This window comes from Macrobrachium nipponense, chromosome 47 (genome assembly GCF_015104395.2).
Source record: "Macrobrachium nipponense isolate FS-2020 chromosome 47, ASM1510439v2, whole genome shotgun sequence".
In the NCBI taxonomy this organism is placed as follows: domain Eukaryota; kingdom Metazoa; phylum Arthropoda; class Malacostraca; order Decapoda; family Palaemonidae; genus Macrobrachium; species Macrobrachium nipponense.
In genome coordinates this window covers 31650798-31670992 of record NC_087222.1, presented here as the reverse complement: position 1 = coordinate 31670992, position 20195 = coordinate 31650798, and the positions used below count along the sequence as shown (strand labels likewise).

The 20195-nt window shown below is 39.8% G+C and overlaps 1 protein-coding gene across 1 annotated transcript in view; it reads right to left on the bottom strand.

Moving 5' to 3' along the window:
• Positions 1 to 231: 231 nt before the first annotated feature.
• LOC135204841 (ras GTPase-activating protein raskol-like) overlaps positions 232 to 20195 on the bottom strand; it is a gene marked incomplete at its 3' end in the record, with an annotated part of 167669 nt that continues 147705 nt past the window's right edge. Inside the window, 11 exon segments of the mRNA XM_064235049.1 lie at positions 232 to 417; positions 1173 to 1309; positions 2775 to 2910; positions 3524 to 3702; positions 5479 to 5595; positions 7808 to 7974; positions 8952 to 9100; positions 10958 to 11219; positions 12409 to 12623; positions 15337 to 15524; positions 16796 to 16907. Of these exon segments, the coding sequence (XP_064091119.1) occupies positions 232 to 417; positions 1173 to 1309; positions 2775 to 2910; positions 3524 to 3702; positions 5479 to 5595; positions 7808 to 7974; positions 8952 to 9100; positions 10958 to 11219; positions 12409 to 12623; positions 15337 to 15524; positions 16796 to 16907 (1848 nt within the window).

The following is a 20195-nucleotide window of genomic DNA, read 5'->3' as shown; positions in this document are numbered from 1 at the left end:
GTGCTTCAGTCAACGTCTTCTAAACAGCCTGACCTAGCCAGTTGCAGACTGGTATTCAAAAGCAGCTTTTCAGTGGAACGCTGATAGAAAATATGATTTCCTGTGTATGTTGCACCCTACAGTTATTAGGTGATCAAGTGTTGTTTTAGCATTAGGCATCATATGAAAAATTCTTGGCTTTCAGTGCATTCTTTGCCTCCTAGGGCCACTGTACGCAGTGAGCCTACTTACCTTGGGTAAAGACGACCATGGTTGTTGTTATGCGAGTATCTAGGATGGGGAACTGGGCTGAGGCGAGGACCAGGAGAGCCCCTCCCATGCAGCCTGGAGTCGGGCCTAGGCATCTCTTCCACATAATAGTGATTGCCATTGGGCCAGTCTTCATTTGTGATGATTTCATTGTTGTTGCTTGTTTCCCTGAGGAAAAAAGTCAGTTCAGAAGAAACATTTTCTTCTCACATACACATACATGACCCTGAGTTATACTTATTCTGATACAAGAAACCACTAGTTCTGGAGAGAAGCCAAAGATTATTTTGGTATCTTTGCATCACAATAAAAAGGAAAAACCACTATTATTCTGGAGGGAAGGTGTGGAGGGTATTCGTTGGAATACTGAGGAAATGAAAAATACAGACAATCAGGACAAGGAACTATCAGTGTTGAGGGCAAAGGTTGTTGATAGCTTATGAAATATGGGAATAAGTCATGGCTAACTGCAATGAAATTACGACCAGAATATTCAATTTCAGGGTGACGGACGTGACCTTGAAGAACTTTCTCAGATCCAGAAAAGTTACAATGTAATTCCAAGAAAATTTGGCTGAATCCTGAAAAGACTGAAAAAACTACTTCCAATTTTCCAGGCTTAGAAAAGCTGGCATTCCAATTAACTTGAAATAATTTAAACATGTAACTGTTTTATGCTTAATTTAAATCTTTCTTTCGTTGAGTTCTTGTCAGAAGTTAATGCAAAGGTAAGGCATCCTAAGAGTAAATTAAAATAGCCCAAAATTTCTTGTAGTGGAAACAGTACATTGCTATGGAAAATCAGTCTTAAAGCAATTCTATGATTTCATTAGATACTGTAGACCATTCTGCAACCTTCTATGTCATGTCACTGCTACCACTAGTATTACTAATTACAAGACCCCCATACTAAATTTCCTTACATCATTGGATTTGGAAAACCAGGAGACCCGCTGTGCTGGTTGATGGCGTCCACGAAAACGTAGTCATCGTTGGTGGAGAGATCCGTTGCAGCTGTCTTTTCCCTGGAGAAGTAGCTGAGGCTCTTCGTTCCTCGATTCTGTCGTGGGAAACGAGAGGACAGAGGCGAACTGAATGATCATTCACAGAGATTTCAAAGATTAGGACGGTTTGGAGATGAGCTTGTATGTAGAGGAGCAGTTGCAAATATGGACAAATTGGGCTGAAGATTAATGTGGAGGCCCATAAAATTATGGAGGAAAGGTAGTGATGAAGGCTCAGACCAGAAGGGAATTCAGACAATAAGTGTACATGTCAGAGCATGTGGGAGAAAAAACACGAGCTGTCAAACCCTGTAAAGTGGAAACTAGGTATAAAAGCATTACTGATGATTAAAAAGGGTTGAAAGTTAGGTTTATAGATGACGGTAAGCCCGACTTCCTTCCCGTGCATTATTACAACGATAGTGATTTTCAATACAGAAGTAGAAAATACTATTTTGGATAATATCCCCTGAAGATCAATAAGACAGTATAAAAACAATCTTTAGTGGCTATTCAGCGAGCTAAGCTCTAGTTTGCATATGGCCATCTTAATATGAAATACTGGACAGCCACAAGGAACAGTAACATTTTGCCCCCTCCCTACTCCCTTAGCATTGCGGGGACACCACTTCACAAAACCTGGTGCAATAACTTTGCAAATACTCTCCATATGATAAGAGGGATCGGGGATCGCTATCTAGGACTAATATTTCTTCAGGTCATCATCTTTATGATATTTACAGTTGTTTGTTTATGATTTTACAGTCATCTCCAATGGGCTTGAAATAAACACTCTGCAAAGACCGTGTTGAAAACCCGTGTGGATCACTATCCAGGAGAGATCCGATAATAGTAGTTCAGTTGGTCAATTTTCATGGAGATCTACATGGATACAGTTAACCTAGGATTATAAGGACTTGATAACAAGAGTATAAAAAGTGAGGGAGAATTTCTGTCTAGATATCCATACAGACCAGTGGTTTATTTGTGTTAGTTGACTTAGACAGAAACCAATAATTAGATATAGAATTTTGAGGACATTTAGGAAATAATTTGTGTAAACAGGCGAATAAAAAACTGTCCATGCTGCCAGTTTCATCAGCATACGTGATTTTAAAGATGATGTACTGTATGCACAGTCATATCACAACAACACATTGTGTCAGTTTCAGACAGGTACCTATCTGATAATTATAAAGAAAATGAGCTTCATGGCGATCTGTGCTGGAAGCCGGCAATGCCCATCATGTCTACCACCCTCCTGATCCCCTATCTACCCCGCCTCCACTTTGGGGTGGACAAACAGGGTTGGATGTATCATGTTTCCCCTACCCTCCCAATCCCTTAGTTACCCTGCCCCGACTTGGGGTGGACAATCAAGAAAGATCCACTTCTATTCTATTATTGTAGGTAATCAAGTGAATATAAAGCTATTACATTTAGGATATGATCTGTTTAAGTATGTGCAAAACCAACAACTGCTCCTGCCAGTCTCCAACAAGATACCTGAAAAAGCAGTACCTTTGGACGATGGTAAAGTGGACCACCTGAAGGAGAGTATGAAGATTTTCGAGTGGCTCCTCGTAAGATGGTCAGGTTTGGTTCCTCTAGATCATTTTCGTATGGGTGTTCCATGAAGGCATCTGATTGGTCATCTCTGGAAATAAATAAGTTCTTCACAACTACAGGTACCTGGGATTTGTGTGGAATGTCTTTATAAAGTAAAAAGTTTCAGGAAAATAATTTCTCTAGAGAGGAATTAGCAGGGAACAATACTACATCCCAGAATTTGTGTAGGATTATTTCTTTCGCAAACTAGTCTTTTCTGAAAATGATCCTTAGATGGTATGAACTGAGCAAGAAGAATCTTGAGAATATATGAATTCCATAGCAATAATGTCTAGAATTCAGAAGTATCAAAGGGATTATTTTTTAGAATTCCAAAATATCTAAGGAAATCAAACCTGCAACGCAAAAATTATCTAATGTTGGTGACTCTTTTCACAATTACCTCTTGTCCATCGCGGCTATCATATCATCAGATCTTTCTAGATAGTGACCCCCAAGGGTTTTGGGTGTCGTTATCTAGGACTAACATTTTTTGGGTCCTTTATCTTTATGATATTTTCAGTCTTTTGTTTATGGTAATCCCCAACGGGCTCGACTAAACACGCCGCAAAGGTGGATACATAATGGGTTAAAAGCCTCGGTGGGTCACTATCTAGGAAAGATCCGTATTGCCCCAAAGATTAGAGATGTACTCCACTCACATGTAATTGTTGTTGACTCGAGAAGAAACGTGTAAATATGATTGGTTTGACAGCTGCAGTGAGGTGGCAGCGTGGGACATCTGACAAGTGATCGGCTGCTTCCTTTTCCGGTCTGTTCCCAGGTAGGAGTTGACGCCCTCCACCAGGGCTACCACTTGGCTGGCTTCATTCTGATTAACCTGGAAATATGTTTCCATGAATGACAGAAGTAATGAGGATTCATATATTTTTTTCTCTCCTGTCATTTGATGCTACTACACCCTTTGTTGATTGAAACCTAGCGTCAGTGCTAGACAGTCTGCTCATCCTCACAGGGACACTGTCCAGTGATGCTTACCGTGATCCTTAACAAAATCTCACCTAGAACTGGTCTTGATATTTTGTCTTCACAGGAATTTCTTACTTATGGGGACTTTAACATACAGACAAACTAATTGATATTAAATATCCTTCGTTGGTTGTCTTTTAACTCCAAATTACCCTTCTGGCATTAGCTGTTTCATTATTTTTCCTTCGCCAGATCCTGTAGATGTTCCTGTCCTTTACTACCATGCATAAACTCCTTCCTCATACCCTTCAGAAGTTCTTGCTCCACCCATAGCAGCTTGTGATGTGATGGGGTCCTTGATTATCAACCTCAGTTATCCATTATTCCTGTTATCTTGAACTCCAGTCCTTCTAAACTTCCCCACAAAATATCTCCCCCTCTAAGGTCTTCAGGTCTTGCCTTTCAGTGTTGGGATAATGGCTTATTAACTACAAGCCTGTGTTCAGAGTACTTTATGTTAAAAAGTCAATTTCACTTAGACCTTTCTCTGTTTTTCAACTCGTGGTTACATTCCCACTGAAGCAGCGTTGAATCAAGGGTGGAAGGAGTTACACTGGTCATCCTTAGCTTCTTGTTTTGCTGATGAACTGTAGGGAATATCTTGTTGCATCTGTATATAATTTCATAAGGTGCTTGAATGCGTTGACTATAATATTACCCAAGGAAAGGACGAAGAAGATGACAAAATAATTAGGGTTGCCAAACCACAGATTATTTAGAAATAAATTCCACCATTTGAAAAACGACCTGTCTCCCTTTGGCAACCTTTATTTAATTGACTTAATCCCACTTACAAACAGTAAACATGAGAACATCCTTATTTGTTCCGGTCTAATTTCATTCAGGGACTTTTTTTCTCCCTGAAAGTTGCTCAAGCTTTGTCTTTTCATTGGGTATTATTTTAGCCAACTTCTGATTTTAATGGCCTCAAAACACTTGAGATGGCACTATTTCACCCATTTAACTCGGCAGCAGTCCTTGGGTAGCCGAGTCCGTTGACTGACTCCTTTCGTGGTCAGTTTCTGGAAATCTAAAATCTTTGAAATGCCTTCTCTGCTTATTGGAGAACTGTGCCCTGCACTGCCCCTCCTCGACAAAAGTGTGGTTCAGACAAAGGCATTCAGATGCCCATGCCATTGGTCACTGTTCAGAGAGTCTGCATTATAGAATGATGCACTTACAATATAACTAATCCAAGCAATTAAGGTGTACATGAGAAACTTTGAGATGGCGTTTATGTATCACAAATAAATGCCTATTCCATGATCTGCAACCTTTGGCAATTATTATTATTACTATTATTATTATTTCATTAGATGAAACCTAAGGGGCCATTGACTTGAAGTTCAAGCTTCCAAAGAATGTTGGTTTCAGTCTTCACCATAGACCTCACACTGTAGCAATAACTGATCATGATACAAAGGTAGTGATTCTTTATCAGCCTGGGGGAGATGTGGCATGCCATGACGCTAACTGCTATACCAACAAAGTGAATATAAACATAGAGTGATGTGGTATTCAATATGCGACACCCTATTTTTGGAGTGACTATAATGATGGAGGGAATAGTTATGAAAAGAGTGTTTGAGTGGAGCCTGAGAGAATCATGAGAGAGCGGCGAACTCACCGGGCCATCCATCTGTGCCAGTGCATCAGTCAGGTGGAGGTGAAGCAGCGCACACTGTCTGCCTATGTCGATTTGCCCCCCAAATTCCATGGGCCTCTCGTTCTCGCAATGCAGACTCTGCAATAAGAAGAAGAACACGAAGAAGACGAAGAATCATGACTAAAGGGTAGGCACACTTTTATACCTGCCACTAAAGTTCAGTTTTGCCTGCCCAGTTATGCCTGTGCAGCCGGCCTGTGCCAGCGAAACCAAAACCACTAACTGTCAGTTTTACCTGGGTATGACTGAACGTTAGTGGGCGTTCAGTTTTCCCTACACAGGTCGAATGTGCAGGCATAACTGCACAGGTATAACAGCATTAGTGGCGGGCCTTTTACAGTCACGGCAAACAAAACAGTTTTTAGTACGTTTTCCCTCGAAAGCTGGGTAGCTTGGTATTGCCACTGGCTTGGGCATGTATGCCCCTGGACCATCTTCGAGGATTGGCATGGTGCTGCTAGATACATTTCCAGATACTATTTGGAGCTCCCTATCCTTACTATGAGCACAAAACTATGAATATATACGTGAATATGAGAAATTATGTATAGATTATCAATAATCCTTTGAAAAATTACTACCATTCTCTTGTTTTTATAAAGAGAAAAAAATTGCAAATGAATTGAAACGATATGTGGAACTGCTGGTGCCCAGCAGTTCTGATTTTGCCAGCAGGGTGATAATGTGGTGATAGTGATGAAATTAGTGGCGTTACTGATGATATGTAATGCAATGCACAATAATCAACTCATTGGCGAGTTGCAGTTTGTGGGAATAAATGATAACCACATTAATGTTAATGGTACATTGAAATATAGAGAGAGTGTGTGCGTGTGTGTTTTAGCTAGGTGTTCTTTGGGCCTTTTGTTTTATATAGGCCTATGTTAAAATGTGTTTATGCAGTCAAAATCAAGGTCCTAGAGTAAAAAAACCCTGTAGGCAGCTAGTGCCTTCAGTGCGCCTCACGGGGTGCACTGTAAGCATTTTACCAAACGTTCCTTCTTGCAGCGTCTCTGCAGCCCTTAGCCGCAGCAGCCCCCTTTCAAACCTACCCACTCTGAAGAATTTCCTTCTCAGCGCTGAATGACCTCATAGGTCCCAGTGCTTGGCCTTTGGCCTAAGCTTTATAACCCGTCCTACAGCAAAAGGCATTATCAAAATAACAGGAAATTTGAACGAAAAAAAATTTCATTATGGTTCTTTTTAGCCTTTTTTAGTTTTTGTAAACGAAAACTGCTGACATGGCCATTTGTCTGTCCGTCCTGAGAACTGCTGAGGCTAGAGGGCTGCAAATTGGTATGTTGATCATCCATCCTCCAATCATCACACATTCCAAATTGCAGCCCTCTAGCCTCACTAGTTTTTATTACATTCAAGGTTAAAGTCAGCCACGATCGTGCATCTGGCAGTGCTATAGCTGCCAACAACACAGGCTACCACCAGGCTGTGCCTGAGATTTTCATGGGCTGTGGCTGAGAGTTTCATGGGCCAAAGCTGAGAGTTTCACACGGCATTATACACGCTGTACAGAAAACTCAATTGCACAGACTTGCAAATAAAGAGGACAGGGAAAGGGTGAGAAAAGGTGCAGAAAGGGGAAGCCCTTTTTGAAAAAAAAAAATATTAAAAAAAATTTAAAAAAGAAACAAGACCAGGAGGGCCAAGCGCTTTGATATTTCCTGATGCAGAAGCGGAGATAGAAAAGCCTACGAGAGAGAGAGAGAGAGAGAGAGAGAGAGAGAGAGATAAAGATCTGTCTGGAAAACTAATTGGACCTTTTTCGTTTGATGTCGATATAGTTCCATTTCACGATGACAACTCTCAACTTTTACTATGTCCTGGGTCCTCCCGAAGGAGGATGTAATGCCATCAGTGCACCTTATGCTGTGCGCTGTAGGCATTACTTAAGGTCATTAGTAGCGTGCCTTCCCTGTGATGCAACCTCTTTCATTCATTTTACTGTACCCCCGTTTATATTGCTCCTCTTCCATCTCTCCCTCCACCCTCTCCTAACGATTGTTTCGACTTATTTAGGCGCAGTCGAGTTTTCTGCACAGCATATGTATGAAACGCAGCCAATGAAACTTTCAGCCCCTATAGCACTGTCAGACGCACGGTCATGGCTAACTTGAACCTTGAAGAAGATAAAAACTAGTGAGGCTAGAGGGCTGCAATTTGGTATGTGTGATGATTGGAGGGTGGACGATCGACATCCCAATTTGCAGCCCTCTAGCCTCTGTCGTTTTTAAGATATGAGACTACAAAAACAAAATTCGCAAAAGAGACTCACTGATATGATGCCGAGAAAGTTCCTGCACTGCTCCTGTTCCCTGTCGATGAAATCGCTGAGGAATTCCATGAAGTTTTCCTTCCCGCGAAAACTCGTGAAATTCGCCAAAGTCTGCAGCGTCTTCGCGACCAGGGTCAAGTTCCTCACTGTCGCTTCGTCTGGATACTCTGCAAGAGACTAGGATTCGTCATCTCTCTCTCTCTCTCTCTCTCTCTCTCTCTCTCTCTCTCTCTCTCTCTCTCTCTTCTTCTTCTTTTCAGTCTTGCCAAGTGGCAGTGTCGTCCATATCGCACCTGAGTTTCAAGAAGTCTCATTGGTACGTTTGAAAGGACTTGAATCATTGCATGAATTCAATTTGCAACATTTTTCCTCTTCATCCGTCAGTGTATGCTTGTTTTCAGGTTTAATGAATCTTTCATTTCATCATTTCATATTATTACTGGTTTTGTTTTATCACAGGTATGTTCAATTTATCTTTCATTTCATGTCATTACCGTATTTCTTATCATAGATAGGTTCGAACGTGACTTTCTTGAAGTATCTTTTTTTTCAAAAAATGGGTTATAATACCAATACTTTTGAAATAATGCCCAGTTTCCCTCCTTATAAAGATCACAAGACAATTCCTACGAAAATCAGGCTACGGCCTTCATTATGGCATTTTCAGGAGTAAGTCACAGTCTGTCGCGAGTTAAGTTGAAATGTAAGTTTCTCAAGATTAATTTGGCAGTCCTCATCCCCAAAAAAAAGGCTTATGTCAAGGCAATTCACAGTTTAATTGGAATGGGTTAAAACATTTCAGCTGGCCATAATGAAGGCTGAAGTCTGACTTTCGTAAGAATGGTCTTTTGAGATTCAGAGGGAGAGAGGTACGGCATTATCCTAAAGGTATTCGTATGATAACCTATTTTTTGGGGGTTAACGTTATTTCAAGACAGCTACGTTTGAACCGATTTAATGTAGTACATCAAGTGAAGTGTTAAAAAGGACAAAGAAGTATTTTCAGTTGTCAAGTTCTACGAATGGACAACCATCTTTAAGGGACAAACTTCAAATGAATGAAAAGACTAAAACACACCGGTAATCAGATGAAGTGAGAGAGAGAGAGAGAGGCGACAGACCATTCACACTTTCAAACTGTCACCTTGTGTGATGTTGAACAGCGACGGGTAGAGAATGGCTGGGCAGATGAACCTGAGGAAGACGCAGGCTGACAGGAGCTTGTCCGTGACCTCGTCCTTCTCCTGAGTGGACAGGTGCATCCGGAGGGAGTGGAAGATCCGGCGGAGTTCTCTGCCAAGACACGAAAGCATTCAGCTTAGGGCTGCCTGGTCCTCACTGAACTTCTTAGTATAAGTAGCATAGTGAATCAGGGAAATGATAGTGATCTGTTTGTCGAGATATACCGATATACCTCTGGTCATTCCTCGGTTGGATCATCACCAAGTAAGGCCAGACAGCATAATAGTTTTGAACATTCTTCGGGGACAGGGTATGGTGGTACCAAACTCATGTCCCATAAACTTCCCAAATAAGAAAAAGGGTTGGAATATAAAATTATTATATATATGTGTGTGTATATTATAAATATGTATTTATATACATAGACACACACTTAGTGAGGCTCTTGTTGATCTGTCTTGTGGTAGAAGATTTTTCTTTATAGGCTGATAAGTTAATGGAAACGATTTTCTAGAATTCCTGCCTTTTATTTATTTCCCTCTTGACTTCCAATACTTTCGGTGAAACGTGTGAGGAAATCGAGAAGTTAAGAGGTCACTGAGGTTATGGTTGAATTTTCTGGGTTGGTTTAGAGTCGCTAGTCTAGTTATGAACTCCCCTTTGTAAGTTATGACTCGCTTCTTTTAAGCTCAACAAAAACCTCTCTCTGGGTCAGGAATCTTTTCGTCGAACTGTATTCCTTCTGTAGGAATGGATTCACTTGGGCAGTGGTAAGTTCTTCTTGTTAGTTTAGACTGATTCGGTTAAGAATTACATTCTTGAGTTTTGAATTACTTAATTCAGCCAAGTTTTTACCTCACGAGCTTTGAATCACTTGTTCTAGTTAATCCCCGTCTCAGCAGTAATTCACTTAGTCAAGCCTAGATCTTCCCCTTATGAGCTGTGATTCACTCAGTCCAGCTAAGAATTCCCCTTATGAGTTTTGGACCAAGTGGAAGATATTATTATTTTAGCTGAATGCAAAGTTCATGATTAGAAAGTGAATTTTTTAAAAACTTACAAAGAGAATCCTTGCAACTCTTCTTGAGTTTTAACACATAAGTGATAAATTTAGCCCAGATAAATTATTATAAACTTGCAGGGAGAACTTGCAGCTAAAGTGAATGATTTTGAACTTTATTCTTAGCTAGTCTAAGTGATCCAAAATCCATAAGTGAACCACAACTGAGAAGGGGAGTTCCTAACTAATCAAAGTGATCCAAAACTCATAAGGGAAGATCTAAGCTGGAGTTAGTGAATCACTACTCAGAAGGGGAGTTCCAAACTAGACTAGGTGATCTAAAACTCGAAAGGGGAATTCCTAGCTTAACTAAGTAAATCACTGCTCAGAAGGGGAAGTTCTTAACTATACCAAGTGATTCAAAGCTCATAAGGTAAAAACTTGCATAACCAAGTCATTCAAAGCTCACGAGGGGGAATTCTTAACCGAGTCAGTCTAAACTAACAAGAAGAACTTACCACTGCCCAAGTGAATCCAATCTTACAGAGAGAGTATTTAAGAGGACCGAAAGGTTCCTAATTCAGAAAGGGGTTTTGTTGAGCTTAGAATAAGTGATTTTTAACTTGAAAGGGAAACTCATAGCTAGACAACCTAAAAGGGCAACTTATGGACGGCCTAATTGATTCTACACTTCCAAGAGGAACTCAAGGCTACACTAAACTTACATGGAGCATGCTTACGTAGAGTGGGTAAGTCAGGGGTTTAAGGGTAACTTATGGATGGACTCAGTGATCGTAATATTACAAAGATATTGCATAGAAAGATTACCGAGTGAGCACCTTCCAAAGAGATCGTGTGAGTAGCCTACGAAATTCTTAACTGAAGTTGGAAATTCGTACCTTCAGTGAGGCATAGTAAACTTACAAGGAGAATAAATACTTAGCTGCAGCGAGTGAATGTCAACTCACAATGGAAACTTATGACTGGACTGAGTGATCCTCTGCCAGACCCTGGACACCCAGGTCTTGAGAGCCTCCCTGTGGTCGGGGAGCGACGCCATGTTCGTGATCCTCAGGGGGTCCACCTCCAGCTCTTCGGTAGCGGCTATGAGTGCCTGTATCGGCTCTGACAGGGTCTCCTGCAGGTAGTACTCGCCCACCAGTCGCATGTAGGCTTCGATGGCCTTCGTGGCGATGCTGTTTCCACGCAGGAGGAGGTGCTCGTTGTCAGCTGGTGGGAGAAACGACAGGAAATGACTGGAAGACTGAGAGAACCTTTCCAGCTCATTTGAAACAGAATTTCCACTTTTGGCTTCCAAGGCATTCAATGAAATGTGTGAGGAAATCGGGAAGTTTTCAGAGGTCATTTTTTAGGTTATTATTCCTTAATTTCCTCGGTTGATTTCTGCACAAAATTGCCAAGTTTTCGATTTGCTTTTTTCTCATTTTCATTCCCTCTTTGGATATTATGGTACCTTAATAAATCATTGTCTAAAGGAGGTATTTAAGCTGGAGGTGAACATGCAGATTTTCCAGTACGAAAATTATTATTTTTGTTATTGAAAAAAGCCCACAAAATTACTGTGTATAACGTGTTTACTTATAAGTATTTACATTTTATTTTAATCAACACTCGAGTACTTTCAGGCCCTATCTGTGGCCCATTTTCAAGAGATGTGTAGGTTGTCAGCCTGCGTCAAGGCCCAGCAGTCTTCTGGAACTTCTTGTTGAGGCATCATTTATGTGATGGCTATTCTGGTTTCCTTGAGAGTTGCTAATCCCCTCTTGTCGCTCTGATATCCTGAGCTGATGGTCAATGGGATTAACCCTTGTGGTAAGTGAGTGGTCACCAAAAGTCTGTTTCAAGGAAACCAGAATAGCCATCACATAAATGATGGCTCAGTGATTCAAGAGACCATCCTCAAGGGAAGGGTAAACAAAGGCTAGAAACTATGACGCAATCCTGACACCTTTCGATGGTCTGAGAGGTGAATTTGAACAGCAAGAAGAGGAAAATGGAGAACTTTTGATTTTTCTAGTCAATATGATTTCAATTTCGAGGGGAGATGAATTTGAACAGCAACAAAAGGAGTAATGCATCTTTAAACTAGAAGCAGTTTTGTTGCACTGGAGGGTCAATAATTCCTATATTGGCAATAGTTAAAAATGACACGAGCTTTTTATTACAGTCATAGTTTCCATTTAATTAAAAGCGCATAACTCGCCAGTTGTAGTAGCAGAGAGAAAGCAGTTATCAGAAAAATAGAGAAGACTATTTACAAGTTGAATGCAGCTTATGCAGCAATATCTTTCAATAAGACTTATTATTATTATTATTATTATTATTATTATTATTATTATTATTATTATTATTATTATTATTATTATTATTATTATTACTGTAACAACTCCAGACATACCCATTCTCTGGATGTCGGTCAAGATCAGACTGACGAGGAAGGGAATGGCCAAGTTCTCTGCCTGCATGATGTTCACGAGGGCGCTGGCGATGTCCTCCTTCGCCTTGACGCACAGGAGAGGCTCCAAGATGCTGCAGAGGGTCGTGGCATTGTCCCTCAAGTAGAGCCGCAGCGAGTTGTACCGTTGCAGAGGGAGTATGTCCAACGACTGGAATCTGAGAAGGGAATATTATTATTATTATTATAACCCTGTCCATATGGGACAAGTCCACTGGATTCTGAAATTGGGTTATTATTATTATTATTATTATTATTATTATTATTATTATTATTATTATTATTATTATTATTGATTGAGATGTGAACCCTATTCGTGTGGAACAAACCCACTGGTATCTGAATTTGTATTATTCTTATTATTATTATTATTATTTTATTATTATTATTATTATTATTATTATTTGTTATTATTATTATTATTATTGTTGAGAATGTGAACCCTATTCATATGGAAGAAGCCCATAGGAATCTGAATTATTTATTATTATTATTATTATTATTATTATTATTATTATTAAATAGATAAGCACTATTCATAAGGAACAAACCCACCACAGGGACCACTGACTTGAAATTCAAGCTTCCAAAGAATATTAAGGTGTTCACTGGAAAGATGTAACACAGGGTAAAACGAAACACAGAAAGAGATCAGTTATGATAGAAGAAATTTTTATAAATTAACAAATAAACAGATTAAATTGTAAGTAAATTCTTGAATTGCAAGAAGAGTTTTATGGTGATAATACAACATTTTCTAGGCGGAGGCTGTTGAAGGGCTGATTGTGGAAAGTGAGTCCATCTGCTTATGTACTGGTGGTTCAGCGAGGGTCTTCATGTCGCCGTTTTTTCATTGGCTCCGGGGCTGTTGGCTCAAGCTAGTTCAAGGGCAACATCCGCGCCCTGGAACTAGCTTGAGCCAACAGCCCGGGTCTCACTTTTCACATTCAGTCCTTCAACAGCCTCCACCTAGAAAATGTCTGGAGCCCCAGACGAAACGTCGGCCCTGTTCCACAGAATAGCTGAAATTCGAATTGAATTTTAAATTTTAATTATCGCCCTAGGCGTTGTAATAAAACTGACATTTATTGTTTTCTGATTTTCGAGATGCCAGCCTTCGGTGCATTGCTCACCAGTTTAAGCAGCTATGAGAAAACCACAATTAGAAAAATAGAGAAGAATCTCTATAAAATTAATGCCGCTGATGCAGCAATAATTTTTAATAAAACGTGTTTAAAAGAGGGTTTACTTCCAGCATACAATATAATGATAATAATAATAATCCCAAATTCAGATTCCAGTGGGCTTGTTCCAAATGAATAGGGGTTACATCTACTGAAATAATAAGAATGATATTAATAATAATAACAATAGTAATAATAACGGCTCATTGAAGGTTCAGTGGATGTGAGAAAAAAGACAGTTTGAGGCATGAGATTCTTCACTTTTCCACAATGGTAGAGGAGTCATCACTAGCCCATCCCTTTAGAGGGGTACTGTAGGCTCTGCTAGAGGGTGTTTGTGATGTCCCATTGGCCCCTATTATTAATTCACACTTTTGAAAGACAAGTTCGTCAGGAGAGGTCGGAGCGTAGATGTTTACTCGGTGACGGTTTGGGAGAGACTGACGAGTTTCCAGCCCTGTGACTGGCTGATCACTAGCCAATCAAGAGCTTCATAGGGACGGGGATGGATCCCAGATGCACGAGTTCTGTGAATTGATAATATCTGTAGCTGTAACTGCTTTTTGGCCTTTTGCTCCACCTCCATTCCAGCCTGCTCTCTCCCATCTAAGTGTCCGACCTTCGTGACAATTGCTTGTAAGTGCAACTTAGTGCAGCTGTGGAGTTGTTGCACTAAGAACAAGGTGTGATCCAACCTCCAGTTTACTCCAGCATGTGCTAAAATGTACGGTCAGATAGCGTGTTGTTTCACCAACGAAAATTAAAATAAGCTATGTTTTATTAGCAATAATTGTCACATACTGTTTAACATGCATATTATTTATTTTTTTACAATTTCATTCTAATAATTAAATCATAAATATCTTATCATCAAATTCCTGTATCTTTAACTCAACGCGAAACACCTTTTTCAGACCTTTTTAGGCTTTTCCATAGGGCTTTCCTAATAGCAACAAAGTAGTTTGTAGGTTTACCCTCTGAATAAGAAAAAATAGCTACAAACATCGGGGAGGAAGATAGAAGACTTATAGCCGGAATGGAGGTGCCACCTATGGATTTTGTACTTCATCTCACTTATTTTCTAGATATCTTGGCTGCCCAACAACTCCAACTCCTTACTGTACATGTCTTGAACACTGAACGTTGCTAGGGTCTCAGTTCCTGACTTTATACCCAAAGTCTCATATTTCAGTCGTTTATTTACCACCAGGCCATGAAAATTTATGTGCATAACCTACCAAAATTTACTTATTTATTATTTTATTTATTTGTTGAAGCTGCTACACACAAATCAAGAAAGCCTTATCAAAGGTTTTGTTCAACTATCCCCAATCTGTGCTTGATATTTATTAAAGAATTATAGTCTGTAAAACAGGGCTCTCTTCTCCATTCAGATATTCTATCCTTATAAAATATATTTAACAAGCACTGGTATGTTAATAGTTAAAATTAGGTCGGGAAACGGGTGACGCAGACAGATTGGAATGCTTAGAGTACAGCTTCGAGTGTTTTGGAAAATTTGAAAACAGTGAATTCTTCAGGATGTCGGAACTAGACAAAGCCTCTTCAGCGAGATCGTGGGCGCTCAAGTTGACCTAGTTGATTTATTTCATTTAATTAAGCAGGGTCCATTTGACCCTGTATCATATACCTGAAACTGAGTAACCCACCAGTTAGGATCCCTGACCTGTGCTTGATCCTGAGTGTAGGAATCTCTCGATCCTGTTTGTTGTCCACTTTGACGGCGTACCATTCGTCGACCAGCTTCGTAGGACACGAGCTTACGGATGGCAGGTCAATTTCCACGGATCCTATCTTCTTGTGACCTGGTCTCTTGTCTCCCTCCCGCAAGAGGTCCACTCGGAAGGAGCAAAACTGGAATGCAGGATTGTGAACTCAAGATATTATTTGATCTCCAATTGAGTTTTTATATACAATATATAAGATCTATTTGTCTCTCTTAGACAGAATTATGGCTCTTAGATATAGCTACATTTTACTTTCTTGACTTCCTCGTTATTTTATGGAAACTTATCACTACGGAGCCATGAATCTTAATGAGGAAATCTCCACTCCCATGATGAGGTTCAGAACTCTACAGTGGGTTAACCACTCTGCCACAAGGAAAAATGTAAGTCTATTCCGAGATCTGAATTTCTTATGAGATCGTACAGATAGTACGTCTTTCCAGAGCTGGAATAGACCCTTCCTTACCATTGTAGGAGAGCATTTTAGCCTTTATTGCTGTAGGGGATGAAATATATCAATGAATGGTTTACCTTAATCCCACCCTAAACCATCGTTCCTAGGTGAGAGTATCATCACAGATTAATATTCATTACATATTTAAGCGAATACCACAAGAAAGTGTTAGGCAGAGATCTGTACCACGGGCTTTCACCTTTATTTAGGCATTGTCGAGGCACATACGAAAAAAAATGCCTCAATAAAAGCAAAAGCCTTCAGTACGGATTTCTGCCCATGATTTTCATGTGGTATTCACTTATATAATGAAGTCACATGCATCTACTGTGATTTTTTAATCGTTACATATATATTTAAGCTTAAATCCTATAGTAACTGCTTAAGCGCAGTGCTATGATAGTGAGGACGGAGCCATTCCAGCTCTAGCAAAGTCTATCACAAACTCACTGTTTGTGATGTCAAATTCTTGTCGTGAGAATTCAGGTACCTCCAGTTGCTTTCAAGGCTTTGTAGTGGCAAGCGAAATAAAATTGTTTAAGGAAATCTAGAGGCTTAGGGGATCTTTTAACTGTTACCGCAAACACCCGCACACAACACACACACACACACACACACACACACACACACATATATATATATATATATATATATATATATATATATATATATATATATATATAATATATATATATATATTGTACTGTGCAGTCATGCAAAGAATAACACGACATCATTTTTTATAAAAGTTACAAGCTTTCAAGGACTGTTCTGTCCCCATCTTCTGGTATACGGAAAATCGCCCTTTACTACCATCCATTTTAGGTCCTGTTATTCTAGCATATATATATATATATATATATATATATATATATATATATATATATATATTATATATATATGAGAAAGGTAAAAATATTATGCAATAAAAGCCAAGAACTGACCTGAGGTATGGACTCCAGCTCAAAGTATTCACCCCAGAAGCACATACGAGACATGGTCTTGCTAAAAGTTCTTCTGTACGGTTCGTTGCCCAAGAGCAGGTTACAGAAGTATCTGGAACAGATTGTCAGGTGAAAGGTAACTCATAATGAGGGAAGGTATAACAGTATTATTATTATTATTCAGAAGATGAACCCTATTCATATGGAACAAGCTCACCACAGGGGCCATGGATTTGAAATTCAAATTTCCAAAGGATATTAAGGTGTTCATTAGGACCAGATTTCACGACAAGACAGCAAGCTGCACAAGTCTAGATTAAAACCTTAGGTAAAACGCCCCTTTTTGCTCAGTTTCTATGGCAAAATGAGAAGACCAACAGTAGCACACAGGACCAAACAGAAAATTACCAAAATTATTCCATTAAATTCGTTTTCCCACAGTTAGTTACGAAAACGCAGCTTATGTGCTGTTGATCAGTCGCAAGGGACTGTGTATAATGTTCATGGTGTTCACTAAAGGAACTATAAGGAAATAACGAATGAAAGTAGGGAAATATTCAATTGGTAAATTAAAGTATAAATGTGTCCCTGTAGGGGGTTAGTGCCATCAGCGCACCTCACAGGATGCATTGTAGGTATTACTTGAGGTTCTTTGCAGCCTTCCTTAGAACCCCAGCTGCAACCCCTTTCATTCCTTCATATTATCTCTCTTTCATCTTGCTATCCACTTTCTTCTAACAATTGATTCAGTGTGCAACTGCTTTGAGGTTTTCCTCCTGTTACACCTTTCACACCTGCCTACTCTCAATTTCCCTGAATGACCTTGTAGGTTCCAGTGCTTGGCCTAGGGCCTAAACTGCTAATTTCATTCCATTCCTATAAATATGTCTGTATTAGTGACGCTGTCACTAAATAGTAAAGGAAGCTGAGGCAAGGCTGCAAGCAACTCACAGTGTCTCTTGAACTTGCAAGCATAACTCTTCCCCAGTTTGGAGGAAGAGGCACCAAAAGGCATATTTATCGAGTCCTGGCCACTTTTGGGTCAACTGTGTGGCAGATTTAAAGATAAGTTTACTTTCTTTTTATGGAAGTTGATGTGGCAAATAGCCAGGAGTTACATCCTTTGTTATAGATACATTTTAGCAAGTTTCTTACCTTCCGGGCCCACTTATTCCTAACTCTGAAAAGGCTGGTGAATGATATATATACATATACTTATATATACAGTGAAACATCCATGACTTTAACACTTGAAATACCACCCGCGTAGCCAAGGCAGAATAAGGCCAAACAAAGCATGAGGTCCCCACGGGGCAGATTGACGTACAGACTTAGTGTTTGTGTTATACTGTTATAATATTGTAAAATCGAGTCTCCAGGTTTCCTCTCTACGTCGGTTTTACGGCAAATCTTCGAGATGGGAGAGCCAGAGCTGATCCCCATCATGATAAAGAGGCTTTCGGAAAGCAGAAGTTCTCCAGGTTAATGAATGGCATCTAGAAATCTCAAATGATTGGTCACCATGCCTTCATTACCCAGCTACTGATACCCTGAATGGAAACAACATTTCTTCCAGAACTTCACCTTAAATTTATTATTATTATTATTATGGTCTATCACACTCTTCCTATTCAACTGGGTGGTTTTTACAGTGTGGGGTGGTTCCGGATTGCATCCTGCCCCCTTAGGAATCCATCACTTTTCTCTCACTATGTGCGCTGTTTCCAGGAGCACACACTTATGCATGAGTCCTGGAGCTACTTCGGCATCCAGTTTTTCTAGGTTCCTTTTCAAGGATCTTGGGATCGTGCCCCCTAGTGTTCCTATGATTACGGGTACAATTTCCACTGGCATGTCCTATATCCTTCTTATTTCCATTTTCAGGTCTTGATACTTATCGATCTTTTCTCTCTCTTTCTCTTCTAGTCTGGTGTCCCATGGTATTGCGACATCAATGAGTGATACTTTCTTCTTGATTTGGAAATCAACATCGTGTCCTGTCTACTGGCACATATCATCCTATCTGTTCTGATACCATAGTCCCATAGGATCTTTGCCTGCTCGTTTTCTATCACTCCTTATCATTAATATTGTTATTGTTATTTTTTTATCACAACCCTCCAATTCGACCATGGGCAGCGTGTCTGGTTTATGATCTGTTAATGCATTAATTTTTTTTTTTCACAGTCCTCCAATTCGACTGGGTGGTATTTATAGTGTGGGGTTCCAGGTTGCATCCTGCCTCCTTAGGAGTCCATCACATTCCTCACTCTTTGCGCTGTTTTCAGGAGCACACTCTTCTGCATGAGTCCTGGAGCTACTTCAGCCTGTAGTTTTTCCTCTGCTCTGTTTGTGGGGTGTTATTTCTCTCATTCCAGATGTTGACCAACCACCTTCTTCTATATCCTTTCTCCGTCTGGTTGCTTCTGATGTAGCATCTTTTATGTGGAACAAGCCCATCACAGGAGCCATTGATTTGAAATTCAAGCTTCGAAAAAAATGTTGTTCATTAGGAAGAAGTAAGTGGAGGTGAAAGGAAATCAATAATGACACCATACACAAGGCACTGCTAACAAATATTTATCAAACAACTGGCTTGTCAGTCCTGGATTTTTTTACAATATTTGATTTGTTCACAGTAACAGCAAATGTATTTTTACTAGCCCTTTAACCAAATGACACTAACTCACTAAATCCGCAGAGAGCCATTTTCAACAGGTACTAGGTATATACTACATATCTCCCCATGACCAACAGTCATCTGACTGGAAATGGATACTTTCGACTGCCTTATGGTTACCTGGGGTTTTCTAAATGTCATTCTACAAAACGACTAGGCCAAACGCCATTTACGAAAAATGCACGTACAAGGACTTCTACATCACATCTGATCAAATGGAAGTGATGCTTCACATGCAGGCTATCTTAAGGGTGGAGACCTGCAAAAGGACCACTGAAGCTTATAAACCTACCGTAGGCCTGCCTATGGAAATCTAAAATTCAGCCAATGGGAGTCCTGTTCTTCTCAGACAAGTCAGCTGGAGAGGGAGATAAAAAAGAGGATGAAATCCCAAGAGGTCCTTGCCAAAACCACAGGTAAAGGGAGAATGGAAGTGGTTCCAGTGTGAAAGACTGAGAAGCTGAAGTGTGACACCACTGGTGAATCTTCTTAGCAGATGTTCCGAGACTAGCTAGCCATATTCCTTCACCAAAGAAAATCAAAATGAATTATCTACATTTTATTAAAAACAATTGTTCTGTACTGTTTAACATGCAAATTACTTGCGTTTTTACATTTTCATTTCAATAAATAAATCATAAATATCCTATCCTAACATTCCTGTATCTTTAACTCAACGTGAAACACCTTTTTCAGACCTCTTTAGGCTTTTCCATGGGA